Below are 15,819 nucleotides of genomic sequence, written 5' to 3' on the forward strand. Positions count from 1 at the left end.
GAGTTTAAACTAAACATCCTTTAAAAAAAATCACAACATTAAAAAAATAAACCGGAAATAGCTCTATCTTATCTTTTTTTTGTAGGTCAAATGGGTTTCATATTTGAGCAGTTAAAAAAGTAGCATAATAATATAAAATTCGTATCATAGGAAGAAATTAGCAAAATATTAATAATCAAAATGCATAACGAAAACCGTGCAATTTTTACCCACTAAAGTTTATGGTTTAGGTCCAACGTTCAATAAAACGTTTTATAAACATAATATTGCAAACAATGATTTTTTTCTTCGTTTCAAACTACTTAAACTATCTCGGAACATTTCCCACCATCTATGCTATACGCACATCACGTAAGAAATATCTGTGCAACCCACAAACAACTGCTTCAATTTAATTAATCAAGCGCATGCGGTGGGTTACGTTGTTAAAGGTGCGTGTGCTGTGCTTCTGGAGCGTGGCATGTGTCCGCCGAGCGGAATTGCTATTGCAACCGCCATGGAATGGAACACTTGTGTGACCACCACCGGGTTTCGCTTTTCTTGGAACAGAAACCAATCCGGATTGTATGAAGCTTCCCAACAGCGGACAAACCCGGACACAAACGCTGGCACGTTTGCATCCCGTACGCGGCGGTACATCGTCCTCGGCTACGCGCGTTTCGCGTTCGCGAGGATCGTCCAGCGTATCAACGAAAGAGAAAAAAAGCCATCCACACTAGCCATTTACCAGCGGAGGTGGTAGGGAGAAGGACGGCTTCATCTGACCGTCGTCCTACGGTTGTTGTTCCATTTCGTGTCGATGTTCCAATATTTCGACCACCACCGTATACGGGATTCAGTGCCCGGTACTTGCCGGCCCGGGCACCGGAATTATTCTGGACGTGCGTTTCACTTTGCGGTCTTCTATGGGAGGAAAACCTCCAGTTAGCGCGTGTGTGTGTGTGATTCACGGCTCGTGTATGTGCGCTCGCCGTACGGAGAGGCGATGCTTCCTGCTGACGGTGTATATATTTGAGGATAATTGGAAAAGCGGCTCAACCCCAGTCAGCCAGCTAGCCAACATACGTAAACACACATACATGCATGGTTACGGGGCGGGTGATGGAGAGAACATAAAAAAAATCAGATCAGTATCCTTTTTTACTCTCATTCCCACGTTGTTTGGTTCGTACCACTGGTGGGATATGGTCAAGAGGTTGGAAGAAATGTATCCCGAAATGAATGGAAATAAATCAATAATAGCGCCTCACCTTCCTCTATGTTTGGGTGGGAGAAGGTGGGAGTGGGGTTGGGGCGCACATTTTCGATGCTTTCCGTACTGATCGAATCACGATCCCACGCGGTGTGAGAGATTTGGGTGGAGAACAGGGACCAGCACAATACATGGCTATGTACGCGCGCGAGAGAGTCCAGTCGCGCTTGGACGTCGATTCGCGAATGTCCTGTCCCCCTATTTGCCTCTTTTCATTTTCCCGACCAACCGACCTGTATGTATATGTGTGTGTGCATCCCCTTTTTATGGTTATTTGGAGATTTTTTTTTTGTTTCGCGAATTCTCTATGAGAGCAGGACACAAGCGGGAAAGTAGGCAGGAAGGCGAATTTATATTTTAAAATTGGAACCGTCATATATTTTACTTTTATTTGCGCGAAACGGAGCAAATTTGGGGATCCCACAGTTTTCCGACCGAACATGCCCTGATGTGTCCCGGGATTTGCTTTCTATATTTTAGTTTTGAAGGAAAAAAAATAATATCGAAAAATATCGAGAGAGTTGATGTATGGCATTTGGATCTGTATGTACAAATGGGTGTCAGGATGAAAATTGTGTGGGAGATGGCTTTTGAGGGGGGAGGCTCAGTTTTTTTCCCTTGCGGTACTACTGCTACAACATAACGCTATCCTTGTTTTATATTCCCGCGGGTGGACCTTGCGTGTGTGTTTGTACATATGGATATATATTTTTTAATTTAAAATCCCATTCTACCAGAAACCATAAATCCCCTGTAAATAGATCCGTTTTAACCCGACCAAATGTATTGATGCGTTCGACAGTTGCGTTTTGTATTAAAACATCAGCAAGGGAACGACCAAGAGAGTGCGTGTGGCGTGGCGGAAATCGCTTCTACCTAGTTATCTGGCGGGCTAGGATTTATTATTGCGGTCGCCAAGTATCATCCTCTGCAGCGAGAACCTGATGCTAATGGTGCTAGAGTGTATAAAATTTTCCATCACATACGGGTGCAGAAAAAAAATCTACTGACTGAATAAAGAAAAAACCATCCACACACATACTAATCCAAGTCTCAATAATGAAAGAGAAAATTGTGAGTGGGTAAAACCCGGGGCGTCGAGGGTCTCCCATGTCAAATGATTCCCGCGTTTTGCTCGCTTTGCAATTAGTGGATGCCTTTTAATTTAATGCTGCTGCTGCTCACCAAACCGCGTGTGAATTAGTAGATCGCGAACTCATGCACAAAGCAGCAGATCGTTTGAAGTAAAGCGTAAAAAGCGTGGTTCGCTCCGTGATGGTGGTAGTAAAAGCATGGCTTGGCAAACGCCAACCAATATGTGCGCCACCTATCCTATGCGGTGTTGTGAGGTGCATTATGTTTTGCCGGCGTGCAGTTCTCTCTGCAACCCCGGAATCGAACCAAAGCAAAAGCGAAAAAAGGGACGCAAGTTCCCCCTTTTTTGTGTGTGCCTCTAACCAAAAGCTTCCGATCCAACGTTCTCGGGGAGATGTGTATGGACGCGCATTTCATAATTTAAACGGGACGAAAATAAACGATTGAAACGAATTTATTTCCAACGCACGTTGAAAGGGTAATAGTGTACAGTAGCCCGGTTTTCTTGCCGGTCTTCCTAGATCGAACGAGAGCTCGACAGAACAAAGGCAGCAAAAAAAGCAAATGCCTGAGAGAAGCCAGCCCGTTGAAGCGTAAAATATGCATCGTCGTTCTAGGTCCGCTGTACGAACCGCGGAATGAAACTGACCGGAGCGCGTAGGGTAAAAGAGTGGATTTTCTGCACCCGAAACGCCTAATACCGGAAAGAAGAATGCTTTGAACCGTACGAAATGGATTGAGTGTGTGTTGAAGAGATGTAGAGAAAAAAAAGTCGTGGATAAACCGCTTCCGTCCGCCCAGTAGTCTGCCTGGGGTGAAAGTTTTTGAAGTGCCCGATCGGCATGTTTGATTGATATTGATATTAATATCGAAAAACGCGAATCGTGCACATATCGTGCGCGCGGAACCTTTTCGGGACGACGGTGCACAGTTTTTTGCCTAGCGAGCGAACGAGATTGGCAATGTCACCGAGGGGGTTTTAGAGTTGCGAGAGTCTGTACCGAGTCGGCAAAGGTATCCCATTCACGATTAATGGCGTCCGGAGGACGAAGAGTTCATTCAAAGTTTGCCTTCCTTGCAGGGGTCGACACTGAAGCGTAGCTCACCTGAAGCTTGCTCATATATTCTAACACACTCATCGGTCGAACGAGCGATGGATGTATTGATGGGGTATTTTATGATTTTAAAGTGAAATAAAACCAAACACGAAAAAACAGCTTCAACATGTTTCCGGTCTAACGTTTCCTTTTTGTTTTTTGCACACAGGCACTAGACGAGTATGACATTCAGCCGGATCTGCCGCAGGCGTTGCGATTGCTAGACGAAATGAACAACAACTTCAAGCAGGTATCCGATCTGGTGGGCAATATGCTGCAACGGGTAAAAACTGGCGAGCTGTCGACCGAGTATGGGCTAAACTTTCTCGAAATCAAGTACCACATGCTGCTGAACTATCTCATCAATCTGACGTACGTGGTGCTGCGCAAATGCTCCGGTAAGTAAATGCGGGTTGATCATAACAATTGATATTGCTTTTTGTATTCATTTAGTTCATAAAAGGCTTCTTTTGGCTTCTTCATTAATTATTTTGTGCAAATTTTAACAATGAGCTTTGCTTGATTGAATCAATAAAACAATATGTTAAAACTGTGGTCCGAATTAAATATGGCATATTATGGTCAGGAATCTATACAACCATTATAAACCCAGCAAGACCAATGAACGATTTTTTTTATAACCGAAAATGTTGCAGTTAAACACCTTCACAAACAGGCTCTTCTTTCTGGCTGATCAGGTTTATAAAATAAAATAAAAATCATAAAATGTTTAAATTATTTTTCTGCTTTCGAAAAAAGTTTGTTTATGGCTTAGGCTCCTATTTTCAAATATTGCACAGATTTTTTTACGTTACAACGTTGATTGCGAAAAAGCTCACATTGTTACACATTTTCATCTGTTTCCAATTTCGAAACTCTCCCCAGGACACCGAATCGAGAAGGATCCATCGATCGACCGATTGATTGAAATACGAACCGTGCTGGAAAAGATCCGACCCATCGACTACAAACTGCGCTATCAGATCGACAAGCTGGTAAAGACGGCAGTTACAGGCAGCAGTACGGGCACCACCGACCCAACCGCGTTCCGTGCAAACCCGGCCAACCTAATGCCACAGATGCCGGCACCGGGTGAAGAAGCGGGCACGGGCAGTACGGCCGCTGGTGAGGGTGGTCCCGATACGGACGATGGTGCCGAATCGGACAGCTCCGCCACGGTGATGCTGAAGCTGAAGCGTGCCAAGGAAGCGGCCAAAAAGGGAGGTGCAGCTGCTGGCCGTGATGAGGAGGACGGTGCAGCGCGTCGCAGCAAGTCGGACGTGTACGTACCACCGAAACTGACATCGATGCCTTACGAGGAAGACACGAAGGCGGATCGGGCCCGAAAGCAGCTGGAGCGAGCAAAAAAGCGTGCTCTCGGCTCGTCACTGATACAGGATCTGAAGGACGAGTATCTGGATACGCCGGTCGAGCTGTCCAGCAGTTCCCGTGCGCAGCAAATACTATCCCGACGCGAGCGTGAGCGGGAGGAGTATGAGGAGACGTATCTTACGCGCCTTCCGGTTACGAAAGCGGACAAACACCGCAGCAGGAAGCTAACAACGCTTGGTAAGTTGCTACGTTTTGTTTTGTTATTTACAAGCTCGTTTATTTTTTGTTTGCCCTGCTGTAAAATAACAAAGATGCAGAAGTCCGAATTTTTGAATTTTTAATTAGTTACCGATAAAAATTATCTTATTGGATTAATTGGTACAAAATATGTATTTTCCATTTGAATTATCCTCTTTTAAACTTCGTTATTAAAAAGAATTACTCTTATAATGAAAACAACGGTTATTTAACAAACTTTTAAAGCTGAATTTTTAAAATTGCGTGCAACATGCCTACAATGTTGCGCAACACGCCAGATGTCACATAGCCTTGAAAGCTCTCGGAGGATAAATCAAAAGCTCGTGAAGAATTTCGTTTGAAAGCTTTACTACGAAAGCAACTTTCAACTGAAACTTTTCATAGAGTTCAAAATAAGTTTAAATTTATTAACATATTTATTATTTAGAATCGAATGTATCTGGGTAGTTAATGAATCCTTTTACTCTTCAATTTCAGCTTCATTGGGCGACGAGCTGACCAGCTTTACCGATATAAGCGTGCTCAACGAGGATTATCCTTCAACGTCTACGGGTGGTAGCGGTGGCAAAAAACGTAAGGCCGGTAAAGTGAACAAAAAACACGGTAAGAAACGTCGCTTCCGTTAAGTCTTTCCACGTGGGCGATAGTAGTGCGGTAAACAGAATAAAAACAAAACAACAGCGCATAAGTTCGATTTTGAAGACGCCTTCTAAATCATCAAAACAAATAACTCGAGAAGGAAAAAGGAAAGCGTCAGCAGTCAACGGTGGATAGCAGAGTACTACTGTACTGTTGGTAGTTGTTCCTTTGTTTAGGTTCTACCGTTTTAGCTTTGTTTTCAAATGGATTGTGTACTTCAGTTATACATTTGATCGAGTGTATCAATTTGTTTTTGTTAACTTCGTGAACGAAAGTTAAGTAGTATTTTTTTCGCTTCTGAGTATCGTTAACATTCAAAAAAATTGTTTAATTTAGATTCTTTTCATTTGATTATATAAAAAAATAAGTTCTTCAATACATACAGGATACAAGGGAAGACCTTCTGTTATCTTTAATATTACTTTCTCAAAACAAAATACGGTAGAACGCGAAAAGAAACACAAAATAATAAAGCAAAAGGAATGGCGGCGCGTATAATGTAAGCAGATGTAAAGAATCAACAAAGCACACTACAAACACGTAACGTTACAAGAGAAGCCTTTTATAATATATTTATAAGAGAATATTTTTTCTTCCAATTTTTGTTTGTTTGATAATAACAACGCAACAATAACAAGTGAAACAGAAGTAACATACCGGATCACAAACTGAACCAAATAACGGAATACAAACATACAAAAAATAGAACCGCGCTGAAATACTACAGCCAAGCAAATAATTTTGAAAGGTGGGCATAAGCAGTGGCGGGACATGCCTTAGTTTCTTTTAACCACGTACATTCGTTATTCTTTCCTTCGTTGGGCGTTCGTTTTCGAGAAGCAAAATATACAAAACCTACCTAGTTATGTAACAAAATGGAACTAAAATGTATAATAGAAATATGCAAAACGAACAACAACAATAAAACTGAGCATAGTTAAATGATATGAAAAAAGAGATAAACCTTTATGTTGTTTTCTAGCATGAATACAAATACAATTCAGTGTGTGAGGTGATAGATACAAGCGTGGCTGGCAGACAGGCTGGTAGGTGTACATCCTTAGCAAGAGATACAATTGTTAGCAGCAAGCGAAGCAGGGTGGGATGGTGGGATGTACCGAAACGAGTGGTAGAAAGCTGATGTTAAAATAAGATTAACCATATTGTTGCCTTTTTCTATAACAGTACGTAAGGAAAGAGATTTCTTATAAGAGTTTAGCACGCTAAAATACGGAACATTACCGAACACAGGACCTACCCAGATAGGAGTAAAAGATCGAGAAGCAAAGGACCTATAACAAAGCATAGAATGAGCGGAGATGAGTTATTGATGGAATAAAGAAAAGTAAAAGAACAAATTCTAATCAGAAGAGAAAATGGTATAAAAGGAATGGAATCAGATAAAAAACGGAATGACCAGAACAAAACCAAGAAGAAAGTAAATGGATAGGAAGAACGAACGGGACAAGAACATTTTTTCCATACCAGAGACAGGGAAGAAAAACAAAACTATAACGCAAAGAGAGGTTTATCAATTGGACTGGTTTGCTGTAGCAGCACTTATATACAACTTTTTACTCAACGATAGCTACCAGGCGCAACGGCTGCGAAGTGTTTATGGGAGGGTTAATTTTTGTTTGATGTTTTAGAATGATTTAACTTTAACGCAACACAAACGAAGGTCTATTTCTAACCGGGTGTCCCGTCGGTAGCAGTGCGCACGGGACACGTTCACATAACGACAGATCCACAAAAAGCATAGCAACAAGAAACCAAACCTCAAGCAAACGCCGAACACGAACGCCCGGTTGAAGGAAACGATGAACGAGCTAGGAGGGATTAAACTTTAAGTGAAAAAAAGAAAAAAAGTAACGAATGAGTAACGAGTTAAAAAAGGACGCATAGCAAATGCGTGTAAGGCGTAACAAATAAGCAGAAGAAAAAAAAACAGAAGTGTGTATCAAAAAGAGCTGCTTTAATAAGGCATTAAGATTATGGAAATGTTATTTTCTTTATCTGTTTTTTTTTCTATGCCCTCCGCATCTCTGATACTGTCTGTTTTCTTAATGAAAGTCGGTTGGTTTTCGATGATTTACGTTTCCGTTCTACAGCACTAATAGTTTCCGACTTTATATGATTGAGTATGTTTGGTTGTTACATTTTCTTCAAATTTTTGTTCTTATTACGTTGAATGAATGGATTTGAATTGTTCCATGTTTACCTATATCGCTTATCTGTTCTTTAATGCATTACATTATGTTTATACATTTCAATTATTAAATAAAGTTTAAGATTAGATTTATGTTAGTATTTTTTTTTTATTTTTAAGTTCATTAAAAGGTTTACTTTAATTTTTAATTATTCCTACCACCAGTGGGCGATTTTTATTGTTTTATTTGCTTCGACAAAAAATGATTTAGGTTTATTTAGACGGGATGATTTGGTAATTGCCAATTATTTAATTAATTATCGCACATTGCATTACAATCAAAATATGCCAACATGCATTTTTCTATTGTTTTCATCAGGGGGGAAATCGTTTATGTGGGTATGAATGGTGGTTTTTTGCTTTAATTTAAATTATATTTAAATTTATTGCGCGCGTGTCATTATGGTGGTGCCACAGATGGAGCACCATCAAAGAACTATCGGTCGGTCATAAAATCAATCAAACAGCGCTGAGCATGTGTGCTCTCTATCAGCCCGTTTGCATCCGCATCCGGCTACCTAGCGACGTGTCCGTCTGCGTGTGGGTGCGAAGGTAAATTCATTAATTTAATTAATTAATGAATAATTGCGCGCGAACAAACATATCAATGCAAGGGCTTGTTTCGATTCGTTCAGGGAATGGAAAGGATTGCTGATCAATTGGAGAGCGCGTGCCAGACAACCAAAGAGCCCCAGCAAATAGCAAAGCATGCAGATATGCGCCCCAAAAATAGTTGTTCAATTTGTGCTAATCGAGAGCAACGGGGAAAACACAGATGCATAATAATTGTCTACCACGCCGGAACATCCTTTGTGCCAATTCATGCTCTCGATGGGGGGATGGGCCATTGCCCGCAAGTACCATACGGTGTCCTGTGCGTGCCCAATCAATTAATCATCATCGTTGGTGGAAAAAGCATTTCTTACACCTATCTCATCTGCCCCACATCAATTATATACTACCTGCTTGCTAAATGTAGCCCATTTTAACCGTTCACTGGTCGGTAAATGCTTGGGAAGACCCTAGCAGTATGCAGCATGTTGAAGAGCTCGCAGGCAGATCGAGCGAGCTAATTGTTGCATTATTGTGCAAATGAATCCCGCAAATCGAAAGCGACAAATAATGTTGTAACAATGGACGGTTAATGGCACACAACAGGAGGCGCAACGTTCGAAAAAAAAACCTGATGCACACGATTGGTGCATGGCCGTCCGATGGCAGCGCACGGAAGGGAACCCAATGAATAAATTTCCCTGCACCCGAACGGAATTACAAGCGCAATGATCTGATTAATATTGATGCAATGGCATGCAATTTATAATTATAATTTAAAGCTCTCCACGTTCGGCGCAACCCTTTTCGGTTAATTACAAAACAAAACAGACACATGGCAGGTGGTGTAAGAGACGCGTGATGAGGACGTTACGAGGCAGTAGGCAGGTGTGAATGAAGCAAACAAAAACAAAAAAAGGAAAGCGTTTGGCAAGCGTTTGGAACATGTAATCGTATCGTAGTTTTAGCATTACCACTTTCGGACCGCTAATCGGCTAATCCGTGGTTTTTGCGCCCTCTCTTCAGGGGCGGCCATTATGTGTTTTTAGACGTTAAGGAAGGACCAATGAATGCCTCAAAAATGTTTGAGATCCAAAATTTAAATCCAAAATTGAAAATAATTCCACACAATATGTGTTTTCCCCCTCGCGCAAGGCAGGCAGATTTCGAACCAGCTGTAATAACTATTCATCTGGAGCTAATCTGCTTACGCACGGCACCGATTGGGGGAAATTCATTCGAAAAGCGTAAAATTCAAAATTTACCAAAATTCGGTCTATCAGATACGGGAAAACGGGAAATCAAAGCAAATGTCGGTCCGACATTTGTCAAATGTCTCACCTCATACACACCCACACAACACTCTTTCGATTTGTTGAGTATATCTCAAGCAAATGTTCTAGTTTTTTGCGCAAGTTTGTGTTTGTGCGCCCGGTTTTTGTTTTCTCTTTTTCGGGTGCGGCTTTTCCGGTTTTGTCCACTGTTTGTTTGTTAGCATCCGATAGCGGGTTTTAAGCCATAGTTTAAAGTTCTCTTATTAAAGTTAGCATAAATTGTGAAGCGTGTAATTGAATTAACCTACCTTTCAGCATGTTTTGCGTGTAGTAAGCAACCGTTTTTAAATTGCGTATACTTCTTTCCCTTTCGAGACGAATGATGATATTTTACCCAAAAATTAAGCTTAAATTATTATAGATTAAAATTAAAAGGAAAACGATCGAGGATAGTTTTTTTTTCAATTAAATAAATTAATATCAATAAGTTTGTATCTATCAGAGCCGGCAGGTTGGACATGGGCAGGTTTATGCATTTTACTGCGGATAGATGTGGTGCAGCTCTGTAAAATATACAGGAGACAAGATCCCAAGCAATGGGCAATGTTATCTTCCATCTTCTACTTTTAATTAGTCCTTCATTCAACATCTCATATCGTGCTAGGAAAATGTTATCTATAAAATGCAAATATTTGCATTGGATCGCGAACGTTCCACCGGCATCGGTTCCGGTGCAGATAAAACACACCAACGCAACATTAACGCTTCTGTTCCGATAAAAAGGGGTGGGCTTAATATTTATTTTCGGTTCCCCTCATAGCTCCCATTCAATCAGGGGCCGCGCGTGTCATATTTTGTGTTCCCGTGGGTGTTTGTTCAGGTTCGTGCTCTTCAGGAACGAACGGTTCGCTGATGCCATTTTTTTTGTGTGTGTTTGCTTCTTAATTTTCATTTTCCATCCTCGACCAACGGCGTTAATCAGCGAACGTTTGTCAAATGAAGCGTAACGCAGCGTGAATATTCCCCGGATATCGATACGGTCGATTGGCAGCGCCGAATCGCTGGACCGGAGCGGACCTTCGCTGTCCGGTTCGCACGCTTACGGTTCACTCAACAATCGGCATGAATGTGAATCGAAATTTAATGCATAATAGCAACAACCAAAAAAAATTGCTTTCACAAAAATTAAATTTAAATGTGCGTGAAGACAACAAAAAAAAAGTCGATAGAGTGAGAGGGAGATAAATTTGTAACATTTAATTTACAACAAAAAAAGTACGATACCGATTCGAATTCTGACCACAGTTGGGATATGGAAAAGAGGGAGAAAGTGTTACATTAAAGTAATAAAAAAAAAGTTAAATGAATTTCCCTGTGATGCAAATTGTGAGTGAATACAGCACAAGCTCGAGGGCACCCGGGTTAAAACCCCCGGGTCCCGGGGCAAGCCAAGCTGTCCCTCGGGTTGGCGTGAAGTGTTAATAGATGCCACGGGAAGCTGGTTCGGCATGATGGGGATTTAAAGAATGAAGGACAATTTTCGCTTTACCGTTCGCTTGATTGAGTCGAAACTTGATTAGTGGAGTGAATTATGCCGCTTTGGTGGCCATTTTTGGGGATGCCGGGGAGTTTTTTTTGTTGTTGCTGTTGTTGCCGTTTGTATCAAGAACGGCTCCTTTCTTCGCTGGTACTCCCTTACCATGATAAGGATTATACGTAGCTGGACACCCCGAAAAGTCAACAATTGGAAGCAAGCAGAGCAGGCAAAGGCACAAGAAAGGCACAATTTTTGCGCTCATTCTTTTCGGATAATGAGGTGGAATGGTGTTAGAATGAAAATGATGGAGGTTTGGGGTTTTTGCTTATTTTTTGTTCTTGTAATGTACAATTTTGATCCTGATTGTTGCTTGTTTGCGCACCGAGAACAAAGCATAATGTTCGTCAAACGACGCCCTAATGGCTTTGACTGCTGAGAATTGATGAGATTTTTTAAACTTTACGGAGTGTGTTTTTTTTTTTTGGTACAACGTTTGGATTTTTTAGTGTTAAAAAAAATGGACAAGCTAAATTTAAGAAACTCGCTTGTCCGCTTGGTTTATAGTTATATAAGAAGGTGGGAAAAAATGGGATTAGAATGTTTGGCCCTTGACGAAATGAGAAGCGAAAATAGAGATGAGATTAATCTCTGAGATTAATGATTTTTTGTTTTATTTTTTAGGACGCGTTGGAAGCTTTTCAACTAAGATTCGTTAGTCGAAAAAAGGGTTAATTTGTTCTCCTTTTAGAAACCATCAATTCTGTTCATTCATCCTCGTAATTTTGTACCGTGTCAACCTGTGCTTTCGACACGTTTAACATATTGTTTTCATAACGAATTAAAAACACGGTCCCATTGATCACTTTCGATTCCCCACACAGAATAACCGCATCGTTACCGTAATTATCTCATTGGTCAATTTTATTGCGGAATTGATTATTTGAACCACCATCACCGCCGGCTGCTGCTGCTGTGTGTCCAACCTTTGGCCGTCGCTCATTAACCGATCCGTGGGCACGATAGCGATAGAAAATTACTACCATTATTATTGCACCTTTTGCGGAGGAAAAGTAATTGCAAGCGAGGAGGAGGAGATGAAGGGATAGGAGCGGGAATAATTTTTACTTTTATCATTTCCATCCCCATTTTGAGATAACCAATATTGAGGCAAAAAACCATTAATCGTAATGTGTTTTTGATAATTTAATACGATTCGCAGATTAAATATTGTGTGTTGCGTGATTGGTTGCAGGCGTTTTTTTACAGACATTTAAGTTGAACGGGATCACAAACGCCACCACGTTGCAGTTACCAAAAGTTATTTGCATATAATGCAAGAAACTTATCATAAGCGGCACTAACACAGAAGAGAGAAGAAGATGAAGAAAGAGAGTAAGAGAGAGAGAGAGAGAGAGATAGAGGGAAAGAGAAAATGAAAGAAGTTAATGAAACGAAAAAGAAGGAATTTACAATTTGCATCTTTGCTTTCCTCCATTGCGTGTACGGTAATGTAAGTTTTGTTTGATAAAAAGTAAATTTTTTTGGCTTAACATTTTGGCATGAAAAAAATATTTTGGAAAAGAAAATAATTTACCATTGCATGGAAATCTTAAAATTTGACCTATAAATAACAATTAAGAGAAACTGAAAACGAGAAGTTGTTTGGGAAAACTAAAACGTAAAAAAACGAAACAAATCTTTCGGAAACAAAGAACATTCTAAATTTAAAACATATAAAAGAATAACTAAATAACATTTCCTTATCGAAAAAAGGAAAACAAGAGAAAAACAAAAAAAAAATTGAAGGAAGAAAAATTGCATAAAAAAGGAATCAAAATTCAAAATTCAAAAAGCGGTATAAAGAGAAGAAACCAGAACAAAAACTATAATCAACAAACACGATGTAACACGATGGAGGAAGGAGCAGAGAGAGAAAAAAAAATCACCCTTAAGGAGACAATTGAACACAACATGGAACACTGTAGTCCGTCGGTACAGTTCAATCTGACCGAGAAGCATAAAGCTGATGCTGGAAAAAAGAAATGAAAAAGGAGGAGGCAGGAAGGAGAAATAAATATATGAAAGAGAGCTTAAACTATACCGGTGAAAATACAAAACGGTGTATCGGGGGACTTCATACTTAACCGAGCGAGGAGAGGAGGTGTGATGTGTAATTAGTTACGTTAAAACAAGATGACGCGCCGCAAATGGCACAATTGAGTGAGTTCGTGGAGGAAGCAAAGGAAAGAAGCAGTACACAGGGTGCCAATATGGTTTTGAAACGCGAAGCGAAGCGGGGCGGTTTTTGGGATAATATGATCACTGGCGATTGCCAGTCTGCAGGCTAAGGTTAATTCAATTCGACACACCATCCTCCAAGTTGACCAATTATGGCTGGCCTCAACTAAAGCTGCACGAGCGAACGGTCGGTCGGTGCGGTGGGTTGGTCAGAGCTAAAATTGGATTACCAATTTCGAAACTGATCCGGAGCACTATTTGGTGGACCATTTGTTCGGGACCGCTCACGTTTGAATGATTGGGGGCGAATGCTTGTATTCTGTGGTGGTAACCGGGTGTAATGGCTGAAGACCGTGTAATCGCCAGTGATCGTATGCGAGTCGGATTTGAGGGGGAGCGGCAACAGAAAATTCGCTACCAGCTTCTATAAATGGGAATATTTGTATAAAATCGCAACGTACACAGTTCGACTATATTAATAGACTACACTAAACTCATAAGTGAGGTGAAAAAGAAGAGGAAAGCAAAGAAGAAAACCAAACAGAGCGACAAAAAACGATATAAACGTTAAGTTGGAGGTGAATGCGCATGAAGATATGGGTATGTTAGATGGGTAAAGCGAGATGATTAATACCTTGATATTGCCTTCGATTATACAAAAGTAATAAAGCTAAACCGTGAAACACTTAAATTAATTTTTTAATAATCAAATAAACAAAGCAAGCACGCGGAAGTAAACGAAGTAACAAAAGAGCAAAAAAAAAGAGGGGGATTGGGGGAAAAATAAACAGAGGTGACAGAGAGAGAGAGAGAAAAAACGGGGGTAAAAAAGAAACAAAACAATTACTTAAAGCAACCGAAAAGAGAAATAAAAAAAAACAAAAACATAAACAGATCAGCTAAAGCAAACCAAACAACAAACTACAAATAGAGAACAGAAAGAATTTAAAACAAAAAAATCACATCTTATATTTATACACAGATAGGGACGGGAGGAGGAGATAATGGAGTTTTTGGTGGGAGAGTAGCGGATTTGCAGAAGAGAATCAGTCTTACTTTAGTGCGATTGTCGCACCTCTATTGTTGTTGTTGTGTTTTACTGTACACTTTACTAATGGTTTTCGTTTTGATTTGTTTGTTAGCACACAACGCAGTTTAGTTTGGTTTCTTTCCTTTTACTATCTAGTTCAGGATAAACAGTAACAGTATAATGTTACAGTTTCCGTGTGTAACAGAACCAATCTTTCGAACACAACAATATTGCCCGACAACTACATCGTCATACGACGCCAAACGAAACGAAACAATAGACTGGCCACACAATTGTTTTACCAAGCATCCAGCAAACAACCGAAGAAAAAAACAATCTACCATTGCCCAAAAATAAAACTAAAAATAAATAGCGCCTCGTGAACGGAAACAAAAAGGAAGGTGTGAACGAGCTTGAGTGAAGGAAAGGAAGAAAAGCGGATTTGAGAATGAAAAATTTGCAAATTGCAAAACAAAAGTGAAAAAACATCTTTAAAGTACGGAATAAATTTTATTTAACATTTAACACATTGAGGCAAAAATCAAAGGTAAAGAGGAAGAAAGAGAGAGAGAGTAAGAGAGAAAGTATCCAGGCAAAACATACCTAGAACACATGCAAAAACCAACAAACAAAAACCTGTATCGAACGGCAAGCGAGTAAAAGCGGAGCGTGATTTGGGTGCGAGAATCAAAAAGTTACACGATATAACACCGTACACGTTTTGACCCTAGAGATATACAACATTAATGGAAATGGCGCTATCGAACGCACTTACTAAAAGCAAAACCAAAAAAAAAACATAAAATATAAAAATCTAATATATTTGGCTAAATTTAAGAAAAAGCAAAACTAAAAAATTACTATACTTTATCAAACATTCTCCAAAACAAAACAAAACAAAAAAACGGAAGCAAAAACAAACAAACCAACAACCAAAACATACTATAAAAGTCTCAAATCAATGTAGTGCGTTTTAGTAATAAACGACGGATCGTCACTGTTGCAAAAGCAGCTAAGAGAGAGAGAGAGAGAAAGAAAAAACGCGGAGAACAAAAAAATAACAAACAAAAACCATTAAACTATCAACTATTCACACAAAGTAAAAAACGGCAAAACACGTTTGGTCAATTTTTGAAGAAAAAACTGTACTGCGCGAGCCCCGCTCAGCTTGGCATCAGTCAGTCAGTCATGAGGCAGAATTATAATGTTACAGAAACCAAAACCTCCCCTTTCCCATTTTTCCATCCCCTTTCCACCCTTTCCCTGGCTTGGACCAGCCAGCTGTTCTTACCTCCTCCCCCCCTGC

General features: G+C 40.2%; 1 protein-coding gene across 10 annotated transcripts in view; it reads left to right on the plus strand.

The window, feature by feature from the left end:
* The window catches only part of LOC118511789 (neuroguidin), a 36,149-nt gene extending 20,749 nt beyond the window's left edge, over nucleotides 1-15,400 (plus strand). For all 10 annotated transcript variants that reach the window (XM_036055307.1, XM_036055313.1, XM_036055314.1 and 7 more), the window contains exons 3-5: nucleotides 3,614-3,842; nucleotides 4,330-5,013; nucleotides 5,512-15,400. In XM_036055307.1, the coding sequence (XP_035911200.1) occupies nucleotides 3,614-3,842; nucleotides 4,330-5,013; nucleotides 5,512-5,660 (1,062 nt within the window). In that variant the 3' untranslated portion in view covers nucleotides 5,661-15,400. The remainder of the gene's footprint in view (nucleotides 1-3,613; nucleotides 3,843-4,329; nucleotides 5,014-5,511) is intronic.
* The last annotated feature ends 419 nt before the right edge of the window (nucleotides 15,401-15,819 follow it).

Source organism: Anopheles stephensi, chromosome 3 (assembly GCF_013141755.1).
Source record: "Anopheles stephensi strain Indian chromosome 3, UCI_ANSTEP_V1.0, whole genome shotgun sequence".
NCBI lineage: Eukaryota > Metazoa > Arthropoda > Insecta > Diptera > Culicidae > Anopheles > Anopheles stephensi.